Source organism: Micrasema longulum, unplaced genomic scaffold (assembly GCF_059751315.1).
Source record: "Micrasema longulum isolate JH-2025_06_02 unplaced genomic scaffold, ASM5975131v1 h1tg001339l, whole genome shotgun sequence".
NCBI lineage: Eukaryota > Metazoa > Arthropoda > Insecta > Trichoptera > Brachycentridae > Micrasema > Micrasema longulum.
Genome location: NW_028278525.1, coordinates 205,497 through 220,196, shown reverse-complemented (window position 1 = coordinate 220,196; position 14,700 = coordinate 205,497). Strand labels below are relative to the sequence as shown.

At 34.7% G+C, this 14,700-nt stretch overlaps 1 protein-coding gene across 3 annotated transcripts in view; it reads right to left on the bottom strand.

The window, feature by feature from the left end:
- The window catches only part of Glut4EF (Glucose transporter 4 enhancer factor), a 233,170-nt gene extending 219,475 nt beyond the window's left edge, over window positions 1–13,695 (bottom strand). For 2 of the 3 annotated variants that reach the window (XM_088235152.1, XM_088235154.1), the window contains exon 1: window positions 12,822–13,695. In XM_088235152.1, the coding sequence (XP_088091278.1) occupies window positions 12,822–13,196 (375 nt within the window). In that variant the 5' untranslated portion in view covers window positions 13,197–13,695. The remainder of the gene's footprint in view (window positions 1–12,821) is intronic. The other variant, XM_088235153.1, reaches the window with a different exon arrangement.
- Window positions 13,696–14,700: the final 1,005 nt, after the last annotated feature.

Genomic DNA, 14,700 nt, shown 5'->3' with positions numbered 1-14,700 from the left:
TAGTCAACATAGTTAGGTCTTTCTTTATGTCATTGTTTGTTAATACGTCTGTTTGATTTTTATAGAACAGTCTAATGTCGTCGGCATACGTAATAATTTTTCCCTTTAAATCTTTACAGCTGCATTAGGGTTCCAGTGTACCGTATTTCTTGAATAGGGATATATCACTTTTACATTTTGTAAGTAATGAAGGTCAACAAAACACTGTCCCGTAAAAAAAAAATTTGTTACTTATTAGTAGCATAAAAAATATTTTTAAGTTTGTAATTTTGAATTCTTGCAAAAACGGTCCTTCCATTGGCCACGCTCCGAATACGTAATGATTCATGTTTATTTGTTCCTGACCATTCAAATTTGTTTAGAACATTGTCACGAATCTTGACGTAATAACCATCAAGGCCGTCAACAGGCCGGCTTCTCCTGAAGAGTTTTAAGTGGTTTCCTCTCCAAATGAGCAAATGCTGAGAAGTACCTGATTGGTCCACATTAGAATATCTTTCCTGATCCCTACATTTTAGCTAAAACAAAGCATATAATAGCAGAAAAATCCTATTTTTGAAATATAAACTTGTATGTTATAAGCAAGGTAAAAAATAATGCAACTCCCACATAAAAATAAAAAAAACCATCAAGGTCAAAAATGTCGCGTTTTTCTAGTGACGTATTTAAAAAAACTATTTTTTTAAATTTATATGTGAAAACATTTCTCAACAATATCCATACTAATTTTGAAAATACAATTAATTATTTATGCAATATACCGGGTCCTTTTGTGAATCTAAACCATGCAGGAACACACTCACTTATTAAAAAAAAAAAAAAATCGTTCAGGCCGTTTAGGAGTTCAGTGACATACACACGAATAGAAGAATAGTATATATAGATAAAGATACACACGTTATTCCCTTACCTTCATATTGTGTTGCCATCAACAATTTAAAATATGTAAAGAGACAGAAAATCACGATCGTATGCAAACATCTGTTTGAGAAAGAGGTAATTTTATAATTTTCACACTAAGTGACATTTGACATTGAGTTTTACATTTCAATCTTTTCGTTTCATTATTGTGTGATTTGTTGTTACCCAAAAATAATTTTAAAAAAAAGTGCAATATCACCAGCCACCTACCGGGTCCAATTGTGAATCTAAACCACCCATTCAAACACACACATTTTTTTATTCAAAAATCGGTCTAGCTGTTTAGGAGGAGTTTAGTGACATTATATATAAAGACAAAGCCTAATGGGCGTAAAAAATATTTTAAAAATATATATTTTATTGAAAATATTTACGCAAGTTGTCCAGAGAAATTATCAATACAAGTATAATATTGTGGTCTTACTTGTTAGTTATAAGAACGATATCAAAACCACAAATCTAAATAATATCCCACACACTGTGCAGGATAAGTAAATATTATAACATTTAAAGAAATAATGATAAGGAATCGACAAACAAAGCTTATTAAAATTACAATTAAAAAAAACATAAATTTGGTCGCCGTGACATTATTTTCACCTCTGGAATTTGATTTTTCATTCTATGGCGTCTTCACACCACAACAAAAATCCACCGGTCCGATAAAATAACATGGATTGACTTTTGTCGTATAACAATGATTTTTGTAAATTATTTACTTTATTAATTAGCAGGTAAACTTACGAACCAGTACACCATGAGACCGACTATTCTCCACTTGATTTGCTTTAGCAAATTTTTACCCGCGAGTAGAAACTAAGTGAGGACTACAGAAACGAGAAGAGACATAACACGACTAGACCTTATATAATATTATATCTTTATATATATAATTCTTCTGTACGTGTGATGTCACTGAACTCCTCCTAAACGGCTTAACCGATTTACGTGCGGTTTCCACCGAAATGTAGATCTTTGCCGTGAGCATATTTATAGCTCTCAAAATCTGCATTTTTTAAGTAGCAAAAAGTTAAGTGAAAAAGATTTTTTATCGTCACCAGGACTGCACTGCATTCCCCGAGAATGCTATATACAAAAAAAAAGTATTTTTTTGTGTATAAAAAACACTCTTAACTCAAAAACTTGGATCTATCAATAGCAAAGCATTGCCGGGTTTAGCTCGTTATTAATAAAACATAAAATACTCATTTGGGACGATAGAAAATATTTTTTGTGACAATACATAATATCAGTTAATACAGTCCAAAATATTATGGAAACTTAATATTAGAAATATAAAACACGGTATTATACACTATTTATAGAATTTATATTGATAACTATCACTATCAAAAAGACTCGAGTGATCTTTTCTAATAGCTACGCTTTTAGATTTACTATTTGAAATATCGTTTTGTCACCGGGATTTTTTAAAAATATTTTTTTATTCTAGTTTATTGGTGTGTCATAATATTTATAAATGCATTAATTTTAGTAGAGAAGACTCCTGTCTTGACGCGGAAAGAAGTCGGGACACGAAAATTAATAATTGCGCCATAATAAAATTGTGTAGTGTGTGCATAAAATAATTTTAAAAAATATACATTGTGACCAAAAGCTTTATATTGACCTAGTTCACTATGACACTTTGCCATGAGCCAATGAGCAGGTATTCGGCTTATCCTAAACATTTTCACCTAGTGGTACGATTGCGTCACCGCGCGTTGAAAAAATGAGCACAAACATCGCGAACGGCACACGGTGCGACCGAGATTCTCGACATTGGCCTGCTTAGTAGAAAAATACATTTTAGCACCACTGTGCTTCACGTAAATGGAGCTTCTTCTCATTCATTTTTTGTCTATGCCTTTTTGATAGCGGTAAGGGCAGGTATGAAGGTCATAAAAACGTTAATAAGATATTGTTATAAATTTAATATTACAACCAGAATTATCCTCTTTAAAATTAAAATAATACCAAGCTATAAAAAAAGGTTTCCACTAAAATATTTCAATAAATATATATTTTTTAAAGTGTTACCAAAGCCATAATTTTACGTAGAAATAAAGGAAAATGTCACAAAAATGTATGTGATTTAAAATGCTTGTATTTCTTTTCAAAAACAAAAAATTAAGATTTTGCTGTGGCCATTTTCATGTTAAATTTATTATCTATAAATTATTACACCAAATTTTATTTCAATACTTAGTCTTTATTGAGATCCCAGATACCTAAGTTTAGTCTAAATTTGAAATGGCGTAATCTGCCGGTTTAAAAGTAATTATATTTTAGTAACATAAAACTTTTAAGTATATTTTTTGATAGCACCTTTAAAAATTATTGTTTTTATCTAATTTGTATTTTTTTATTATTGCGCGAATAAAAAAAAAACATTAGTTTTAAAATAGCAAAATCGTATGATTTCCTAAATTTGCGCGCGTTTTACCAGACTACAGCCTTAAGGTCGCAATAATGTTACTATTACTACTACTACCATCACGCCATTTCCCCGTAGGGGTAGGTAGAGAGAATGGACCGCCACACACGTCTATCCTGGCATACATTCCTAGCTTCTTCCACATTCATACATCTTGTCATATTGTCGCAATAATGTTATAAATGAAAATCATTATTTGCGACTACACATGTTCATATTTATTTTACGTTTAATCAGCAGTGTGGCCAGATATGAAGCAAAGTGTAAATTCATGCAAAAAATAGAAATCCTAAAATGTCAGAATGAAAAAAAAATTCAGAATATCAGCACAGGAACAATTAAATATTAAGGGTTGTTTTAACAGATATTGTAAATTTAATGTTAGTTTATATACTGCCATGTAGAGTGGACTCGAATGTTCAATAATTCTATGTTAATGTGTTAGTGCCTGAGTTGGTAAACTAAGCATACACATACATATCGTTTGTGTTAGTAGGCACACTAGAATATTTTATTTATGAAAACGTTCGGTCACTTACACGTAAGCATAGTTCCATTTAACATTTTAACGCACAATACGAGCGTAATCTAACTCAAGAAATACAGTTGTAGAGATGGCATTTCGCTCTGTTACAAAGAACAAAAGAGTTGCAAATTTTTGGTTTAGCGACAGACGTGTAATGGACGGTTTCATTGCTGCGCTTGCGATTCTCGACCTGAGGAACTACGGCCCATTGTTTTACTGTAAACTATAGTCAACTTCGTGTTTGATAATCCCAGAATGATTTTTGTCCGTACGGGTGGCTCTACAGCGGTAGCGGGTTATTACCCTGAGGACGAATTTGTTTTCGTACGTACCTATACATGTTTCGACCATATGAAATTTGGACGAGAAAAAAAGAGAAATCAGAAGAAAGGGTGATATGAAAATTTCGTTTCAAAGTCTTGAAGAAGAGCGTGATCGGTCCACTTTTACCTGTGCTCCGCCGCTGAGAACATCAATAAGTTACTAGGTACTTAATCAATATTCAGATTTGAAGGTCGAGGGAACTATGACGTCACAGTGAACGTAGCAATAATTATAATCACGGCATTTTATCGCTATGCAGCATGACATTATGTGCGCATAGTGCCGCCAATTTATCTATAGAACGGGCAAAAACTGAACTAACAATGACTTTTTGAATATATTTTCTGTCAAACACAACATGAATTATAATGAACTCTCTTACATAAATATAAATTAATAAATAATAAAATTGATTCCCCTAATCTACTTCAAAGGCTTCCATTCCGTATGCCATCTAGGCCGACAAGACAAAATCTTCTGTTTTACACAGACAACACGTCAAAAAACCATTTGAAACGATCTAAAATACCTAGAATATGCGACCAATATAACAATATATTTACCGAGGCTGATATTTTTTATGGCAATGTATGTAAATTTAAGTCAAAAATCGTAGAAATATTGAGAGAAGCAGATATTTAATTAATTTTATCTTTACATTTGTTATATTTAACATAACTTGAAATTGTTGTATTGAGTGTAAACAACTTTTCTGGTGTGTGCATAAGTGTCCTACACTAATTTACAAAGAAATTGACATTATTTCTGCGCAGCGCAAAGATCTACATTTCACTGAAAACCGCACGTAAATTGGTTTAGCCGTTTAGAAGTTCAGTGACATCACACGTACAGAAATTATATGCATAAAGATAATGCAGGAACAGTGGAAATGTTGTAGGAGCTTGAAGCTAAAGAGGCAACCCACTGCTTTCATTGGTAAAATTGGTCGCGGGGAGTCTGAGAGGTTGTTGATATTGTCATGTTCTTGTTTAAATAGTTATATTTTTGATGATTGATTTTTAAAGTTCTTAATGATTTTTGTAATGTAGTTACATTTTATATTTTTTATTGTTTTACAAATATATATATATATATACACGGTGATCTGGTGGTCAGGCTTGTCTCAGGTCTCAAGAGGTTATGCGAATGTTACTTATCTGCAAAAAGTCAGCGTTACCGAAAATAAAAAAAAATAAAGATAAGGTTGCAAAATCGTTTTAAAATACTGCTAACACACTACTGTCAGGCCCTTCTCAATTCCACAGATAAGTTTGCTCAACTATACTTTTGTGTGAGTGTGTGCATATCAAGTACCGACACTGATAATTTACATACATTTACAATGTAAATTTTACATGCACACATAGGCACACGTTTACACATACGTAAAATTCTTAGTTATACGAGTACATAAAAAATAAAATAATAGATGCGTGTTGTATCAATGCATTGCTCTAAGCATTAATAGTTGCGACTATGATAATAAATGAGTTTTTTAAAAAAAGTTTTATTAAAGATGTCTGAGGCGATCATTTCCTAACCTCAAGTTACCTAAGGTTAACCTAAGATAACCTGAGGTGACTCGAAGAAGGTTTTTTACACAGTATGTTTAAGGTTAATAATACATCGCTCGCATCAGCTCCCGTGGGGATGTCTTGGTTGTTTTCAATACTCGGATGTTTTTGAATAGTTTTTTTTCTCATACTAAAAATAACACATTAATAATGTGCTTTTAAATGGTAGTGTTATCAGTCCAATAACCAGAGAGATAACGAAATATAGTTATATTTATTGTTTGTTAACGAATAATAATTTTATTTTGATAACTTTAGGAGGTAAGCAATAAGTACGTTAAATTTGAAAACAACAGATTTGTTTCGTGCGGTTTACAAGCGATATTACAGTATATTAGTTTGCGAATTTCTAGAAGGTCAATCGATATATTATTTTTAAATCTGAGTTCATTGCACCGAAATCACCACGGGAAAATATAGTTTAGTTTTCAGGGGAAACGCGTTCAAAGGCATCATCATCATCATCCAAACCCGATGGTGCATAGGACACTGCATTTTATTTTTTTGCCGAAACTTCGGCTCAGCCGAAACCTGCGGTCGAGATGAGTCGGACTACACAATGAGAGATATTATATTGTTGTCCATTCAAATAATTATTTATTGCATTGCCGTTGTCTAACGTAAAAAAACACGACTAATTTTGTGATTTGTTGACGAATGTTGTTTTACGATCTTCCATTTTTATATTTTTTGTAATTCTTTTATATTTAATAGTTCGTTAAAAAACTGTTACATATAAGTTACTTTTTTACTATACACGAGTGTAAGCCAATTACAACCGTTTTTTTCTTATTTTTATTGATTAATATAACTGCATAAATAATACATGTTTTTTTTTACTACACTATCAACTTTTTATAATTTTTTTAATGTTAAAGCTGTTACTTTCCAAAGAAGAGACTAGCTTTTGTGCTCGGAGAGTGACTTACACGATTTTATTTATTTAGTTACATGAAGAAACATATCGCACCTTTAAAGACAAACTGTTTGTTTGGCAAAAACAAAAATTTAGAATATCCAGTGACCGGCTTCACCGCATTCGCGACATCTTCGAGACTGGTATCTTTATTATGAAATTAAATGTATTTATACAAAACAGATGTAAGAATAGAGAATTCAGAATTTTATGACAGTAAATCAAATTATATTAAATTTGTTAATGGGCATTAAAATTAAAACAAAAACGCCTCCGTTGTTTAGGTGCGTTTCCTTTATTTATTGTGGGAGTAGAATATAAATTGTTGTAATTTGTTAATCTTAATGACCCCCGAGGGGGCGAAATCCAGTCTTTTGTCTACGAACATTTGGACAAACTCAAATATTGTAATGAAACCAACTGGTCCAAGAAGAAGTTTAAAAATTGAAAAATTGTTTTCAGGCGTTGCCTAGTATGTGAAATAATTCAGTCTGATGAATATCTTCACAACAATAAAGGTTTCAGCTCTTCAACTTCACGTAAATCAACAAATCGGCGGCTTCCGTGGTGCAGTGGTCAAGACGCTTGACTCACGCACGGAAGGTTCCTGGTTCGATTCCCGGTGAGATCACAAAAATTGAAATGTGATTTTTCTCAAGCCTGGGCGTTCTGTGATGTAATTCACCACTGTAATTGGGCTTCCTGGCCTGTTGTGGTGCAAAAAAAATATTTAAGAAATGGAAGAACTGAAGAAATATGGATATTCAAACATAGGTAAAATGGTGAATGTTACACAGTGTGTAAAGTGGCCACTTAAACCAGCCAATGGCAGGTCATAAGCCCTGTAAATGCCTAGACTTCCATATTCCCTTATTTAAGGTATTCTCCATCCCTGTTGTAATTTGTTAATTTATGAATAAGTTTGCGTTTGGACTTTTAGCTTAAAATTTTATCAGTAAAGTTCTCATTTTATCCATTATTATTAGCAATTTGTTAATTAAAAAAGCGATTCGTAATAAAATAAAGAAAAAAATAACAAAATAAACTATATATATCCTTTGATGATGTAATAACTTATATTTACATATAAGTTATTGATTTCAAAAAAATGCTTGGTACACTTCCACTTATTTATTTGACCAATTAGCGCTTTCACCTTCTAATGGGCATCTTTAGACTTGTGAATATTATAAAGTGTAAGGATTTATATATAAAACTAAATATTATCTAAGTTTAGGTACATTTCAACGTATTTTTAGGTTCGGTTTCGGCTGATAATCTTGTTTCGGCTTGTCGGTTTTAGTCGGTCACTGGCAACAAAGTCATCATACAATGATAAGTTATTATTTTAACCCTGGAACGAGAATAAAACAAAACTAGAGGAGGCGTTTACGAAAAAAACATGCGAATAAAGAATAAGACTTAATAACCCGCCTCTGGTACGCGGCCAACAATTTTCACAGTGAACGTTCATTATTGGGTTTTACAGGCGAACAGTAATTTCCCGCTAAAATATTTACGGTTCACGGTCAATGCCCCGGGAAAAAAAACTATCACGCATAAAAAGGACGCACCACCGTAATGTGTAACATCAACGCGCTCTGTAGCTGCAAGAGTTCCAATTTATACTGGTCATGCCGATTGGAAGAGCAGTCAGACAGCTGAACATTATCACTTTCGACATCTTTAACATCAGTGAAACTATGTTTAAGGGGCAAATACTCTTGCTATTGGTCCTATTGGGGAGTATTTAAATGCTCTTCTTGAAGCTTGGCAATGAGGAACTTCAGCCCTACGGGAAATTGGATACAAAAAATGTTTTCTTACGCGGGGTAAAAATTAGAGCATTAAATTGTATTGCAAAGTTTCTTGAAAATGTACAGAAAAAATAATCAAACATATTTTGATAAAAACGCACTACTTTGAATGACGTCACTGGTTCATGTGAATCAACCTATGATCAGAGAGCTATGGAAGATTTCCGGTCTGCTTGTCGCTTCTGGACCAATGGGAAGATCTGAATGAGAATAAGCGGAAATGAACCTCTGACGTTACACGCGGAGTTATTTCAGAAATACAACATTTAAAAAAATCGTAGCGCTGATAGAACGATATATAAAATTTAAAAAAAAAAATTGACTTAGTTTAACAGTCTATTAACAAATTTAAAAATTAAAAAAAACCACTGAACTTCCTCATTGCAATGGGAATCTTCCCCTTCAGGGAGGGTTACCTTTCTTTTTTTTTTCCTTCAATCCGTCAAAATCTCTTTGGGTTATCTCCGATCACTGGACTACGCAGTTTTTTTTTTTTATTTATTGGGGATATCAACAGTAATACATGTAACAAAAATATAACAAATACAATATACAGAGAATAAAACCAATGAAAAATATCCACAGAAATACATTAAATACACGTACAATACATACTAGTGTGTTTGTGTGAGTGTAAGTGAGTGAGAGGGTGGGTGAGTGGGTGTTATATTGGAATGAGGGTGAGCATGTGTGAAAATATTATTGCACAAGTGTCGAAAATATAAATATATATAAAATATTGAGAATTAGAGACAAAATAAAATAAGACTTTATTATTGAAACTAAGTATAAGACAAAAAAGTATAATTTAAGACGCGCGTTTTAAATGTTATTTTTTTACAATCAAATGGATCAATAAAGGGAAAGTTCCAATTATATTCACGAGCAAAACGTATAAGTGGAGAGTTTTGGGCATCTTTCCATTTATTTATTTTTTTCCATTTTTTTTTGCACCACAACAGGCCAGGAGGCCTAATTACAGTGGTGAATTACATCACAGAGCACCCAGGCTTGAGAAAAATCACATTTTTAATTTTTGTGTCCTCACCGGGAATCGAACCCGGAACCTTACGTGCGTGAGTCAAGCGTCTTGACCACTACACCACGGAGGCCGCCAATAGTTCGTACGAACTGCTGGCACATGAAATAGAGAGCTCGACGTGTGACGGGTGCGGTAGCCGGGGACATTTATTGATAACTTCGACATGAGAGCCAGACTATCAAGGCGTCCACTAAGTATGTCATGAAGCACCCCCATGTCCAACAGCAGACGGCGATCTTCTAAAGTAAGCAAGTGGTGCTTTTTTCAGGAAGACATATTATTGAGATCGGTATTCCTGCATCTCCAGTTAAGGATGTCTAAGAAATGTCCATTGAATTTTCTTAAACGGACGTCCACTGCTGACTACGTCGGCAGTTTATGTCAGAACTTCGGGACGAGAACCGGACTTGTGAGGACGCGAAGGAGTTGGCAGCCGATAGAGATGCATGGAGGCTCTTTGTGGATACCATATGCTCCAACTAGGGAGCGGACATGGAATCATGTCACATGAGTCTATATAGAATGCAAGACTTGATATAATCGTATCTATCTTATTTGTTTAAATAATGAAGTCGTATTTTGTTATAACAGACCTAAATTATATCATACCGCGGCCGTGCGGTTCAGACTCCCCCCTGCTCGTTTCTCCCTTGCAGAAGTAAGCAACCATTTGTTTTTTTTCTATATTTTATTGTTTAAGATTTTAGTCGTTCAAAAAAAATATTTTAATGTGCCAATTTATCTTCTTTCTCATACTGATCATCGTGGTTTCGGATGTGACAGGGTTTAAAGAACATCCTGTATAATTATATTTATTTTGTAGCGTACAACGTTCCCTCCCTGTGCGTCCATGTTGGACCGTGCGTGCGCGAAACTTCGGTACCTACATAACTCTGATGCGGGGTTAATTTAAACTCGGATGCGGGGTTAATTTGGTAGAAATCCGGTAAATTCGATCTCAGTGTGAAACCAAAAAGCGATAAAAAAAACATTAGAACAACTTTCAATACGATTTGGTAGAACATATTATTAGACATATATACGACACTATACGTATATTTACTTGTGTTTGGTATAATAATTATATTAGTATATTAGGTATAAACATTATACCTCCGTAATACTGAAAGGAAGCTTTTCAATAATTTACTACAAAGATTTAGGCAGTAGTATGGTAAAACGAACGGAAAATTAGGAAATCATACGATTTCGCCATTTTAAAACGAATGTTTTTTTTAATCGTGCAATAATAAAATAATAAAAAAAACATGAATTAGATGAACACAATATTTTTTAAAGGTATTTCTGTTAAAAAATTATGCTTAAAAGTTTTATGTAACTAAAATATAATTACTTTTAGACCGGCAGATTACGCCTTTCAAATTTAGGCTAAACTTAGGTATCTGGGATCTCAATAAAGACTAAGTATTTAACCATTTTTTTGTAATAATTTGAAGATAATGAGTTGAACATGAAAGTGGCTGACGCCAAATTTTAATTTTTTGATTTCGAAAAGAAATACAAGCATTTTAAATCACAAACATTTTTGTGACATTTTATTTTATTTCCACGTGAAATTATGCCTTCGGTAATACTTAAAAAAAAAATTGAAATACTTTTTTTATAGAATTGTATTCTCTTTTTTAAAAAAAGATGATAATTCTCGTAACATTTCATTTAAAACAACATCTTATTTACGTTTTTATGACCTTTATACTGGCCCTTACCGAAAACGATAAAGTCTAAACTAAAATCCAATAAACGTGTTTTATTTTGGATACATTACCAAATTTAATATGGAATTCTACCAATTGTCTGCATACATAATAAATATGATATGCATAGTTTATTATATTTAATCATTTCAAAGATGGGGAACTGTAACTTACATTTGTTAGATCATAGTGCTTTCTATGTTTACTTTTGTATGGGTATTATTAAGTATTATATTTACGTTAGAAATGTTGCAGTGTCCAACCATCTGTTTTATCAATATTTCGTATTGACCTTCCCAGGATTTGAATCTAGGACCTCTAGCACGGTATTTATTTACTAAACTCTTAATATACACATACATTTTATAAACATATAAGGGCGGGTATATTACCTCAAGGGAATTAATTTCTTCCAACCTACTCAAACCATGTATGACAAGATGTATGAATGTGGAAGAGGCTAGGAGTGTATGCCAGGATAGACGTGTGTGGCGGTCCATTCTCTCTGCCTACCCCTACGGGGAAATGGCGTGATGGTAGTAGTAGTAGTAGTAGTAGTAGTACTCAAACCATTCAGTTTAAGAAAATACGTAGTAAGTATAATGAGATATTCTAAATATCATGTAGAAACAAAAATTGACTAAAAATCTACACTCTGCTATGGACAGAAGAGGGGGAATTTTCGCAATTGGATTTTCTTTTTCAGGATTTTTACCTGAGAGTAGCCATCGAGTCGAATACACTCGTCGAGCGCTCTGATAGTATTTCATAGTTAGAACTGTAGTTTTCATCCAACAGGGCTACTCTTTAATTACATTTGTGTATTTATTATTAATTGATTCTTTGTCCGGGAGTATAAAGAACACACAAATAGTAGCAACGTTCTCCTACTATTTCAAATTAATGAAGATTTTGAGTCGATGGCTACGCTCATGTAAATATCCTGAAAAAAGAAATCAAGTTGAGATAAGTCCGTTTCGTATTACAGCGGTTGGTGCGGTTGCCTGCCATGGTTGAGGTCCTAGGTTCGATTCCTTGCAGGGCGTTAAAAATTGACTTTAAAGCCAATAAATCATCATCATCATCATCATAATTCCCTTCCTGCACATAATGGTGGATAGGACACTGTTTTGGTACACCAATCGCAGCGTATCTTTATCATTTTGGCTATGTGAAGATTCGTTTTTCGGACTATGAAATATTCTAATTTAAAATTAATATTTCATGACAACCATGTCGGGAATCGAACCCAAAACTTCTTGCATGGTAAGCGCGCGTAAGCGCGCTGAACATATTTTCATTATTCCTCAATCCTCGGAACCCGAAGCGAAAAACGGATCAACTTACATTTCATGTAACAAAAATGATCAAGATGCGCTGCAGTTGTACTACGAATGCAGTGCCCTATGCATCACTAGTGGGAAATAACCTTTATTTTTTGCACAGCAAAATTACAGTACAGAACATCCAGGCTTGAGAAAATCCCATTTTAGTGTTTGCGCTCTCAACGGCGATGATGATCAAGGAAGAAAGCTGTAAGTGGACTCACCTCAGCCCCTTGCGGGTGGATGATGACGAGAAGTTCATCTATCTCCCTGTGGTGCGCGCGCACTTCGCCGCTGACCTCGCGGCCGTTAAAGGTCAAGAAGACCCTCTGTCCGGAGACCAGCTGGAGACCGGCGGTGCCCCTGAAGCCGGGGCCCACCAGCTCGTGAGCGCCGTACTCCCTGCTGGCCCTCTTGCGGTCGAACCTCACCGTGTACCGCGTGTGGGGAGTCAGGTTGATGCAGTTGTTGTTCTCCGGGAAGGTGGCGGGGGTCTTCACCGCGTTGATGACGCCGGAATAATACTTGCCGTCCTCCCACGGTGCCACGACTCTGGTCCCGATGATGGACCGCTTCGCCAGACGCTTTCCCGTCGACATCTTCGAACAGTCAAAAAAACACAAAAAGACGGAGCCGCAATCCAAAAAAACCCAACAGTCCACTCACAAATCTTTCAAATTCACAAAACCACGTCTTTGTAATTCACTGAAAGTTTAAGCCTGAAAACTTGGACGTCCGCGCGTCGATTCACTCCAATTTCGCGGTCGGGGATAACGCACGAAGACGCATGATTCGACTCCTTGTTGCACAAACTACCGCTCAACATAATAACGAGATTTATATCGATCAAGACGATGTCCAAATCCGCGCACGAACAAAGAAAACGGGAAATCCAGAGCGATGCGGCGCGACCTCACCAGCGGCGGCACGAAAGATAACTGATTGAAAGAGGACTGCACCGAGGCCGGCCGGCGTATGCGAAACCGCTCGGGTATTACGTTACCCGACTGTTCGTCCATTTTCCGTCCTCCATCTTACTACCTTTTTCTCTTTCCCTCCGAACGCGCGTCGCTTCACTCAATTCGCGTTTGTTTTGGTACTCAGCTGTTCGGCACGGGAGCAAAGCTGCTACGCGGTAGAAAGAGATGAACGTTGCATTTCGGATATTGATAACACACCTACGTTCCGCCATAGCGCGACACGCTGTCCCTTTCTACTGTCAACATGACAGCCGGTTTGGTATTTCTTTGTCTGATTCCCAGCTGTTATAAAAATGCCGCACAAAATAAACATAATATTCGCAGTTTCTAACACCAAAAATTACATTTGGCAGTGTTAAATATTACGCAAAGAATAACCACGACGTAAAACATTATTTTAACTGCGATATTTTCACAAATTCATTTTTTTATTTAATCAATATGTATTTTTTATCACATTTTGTACTTAAATCTTCTGCCCTCTATTTAAAGTATCAATTAAAATAATTATGGTTTTAAATTTAATAAGTATATCAATTCATAACGCTAAAAATTGTATTGCGTAATGAAGACAAAGCCGCTTCAAACTAGAATGCATTATTTTGAATAAAATTTAATTGCATTAAAACACGCAAAATAATATCAAATACGGTCTAAATATGAAGCAAAAACAACAATCAATCATTTGACTTTATGTCTTCATACATAAAATGGTCGAAAACGATAAATCAACTTAAATAAATATATATAATATAGCGTGTTTGCCTGTTTCGTAATACCATCATAATAGTACGACACACCTACCTATAAAACGTTGGAGCAGCGCGCCGATAGCGGACGTGCGTGTCTTCCTCGCCGGCCGGCTTCAAAATGTCGGCTCAGCTGACAGATAACAACAATACCACGTGACCAGAACGCCGGCTCCTGATTGGTCGGCACAGACCTGACCCAGTTTATTCCATAATATTGGCCGATCAAGCGCCGAAAACTTAAATCAACCGTCCAGCTACAAATAACATTGAAACATTTTGAACAAGAGTGTAGTTATTAGGTTTTTTTTTTAACACATATTTTGATTACGACGACAAAAACGAACGTCTTTGAAAAAATTGTAGCAACATAT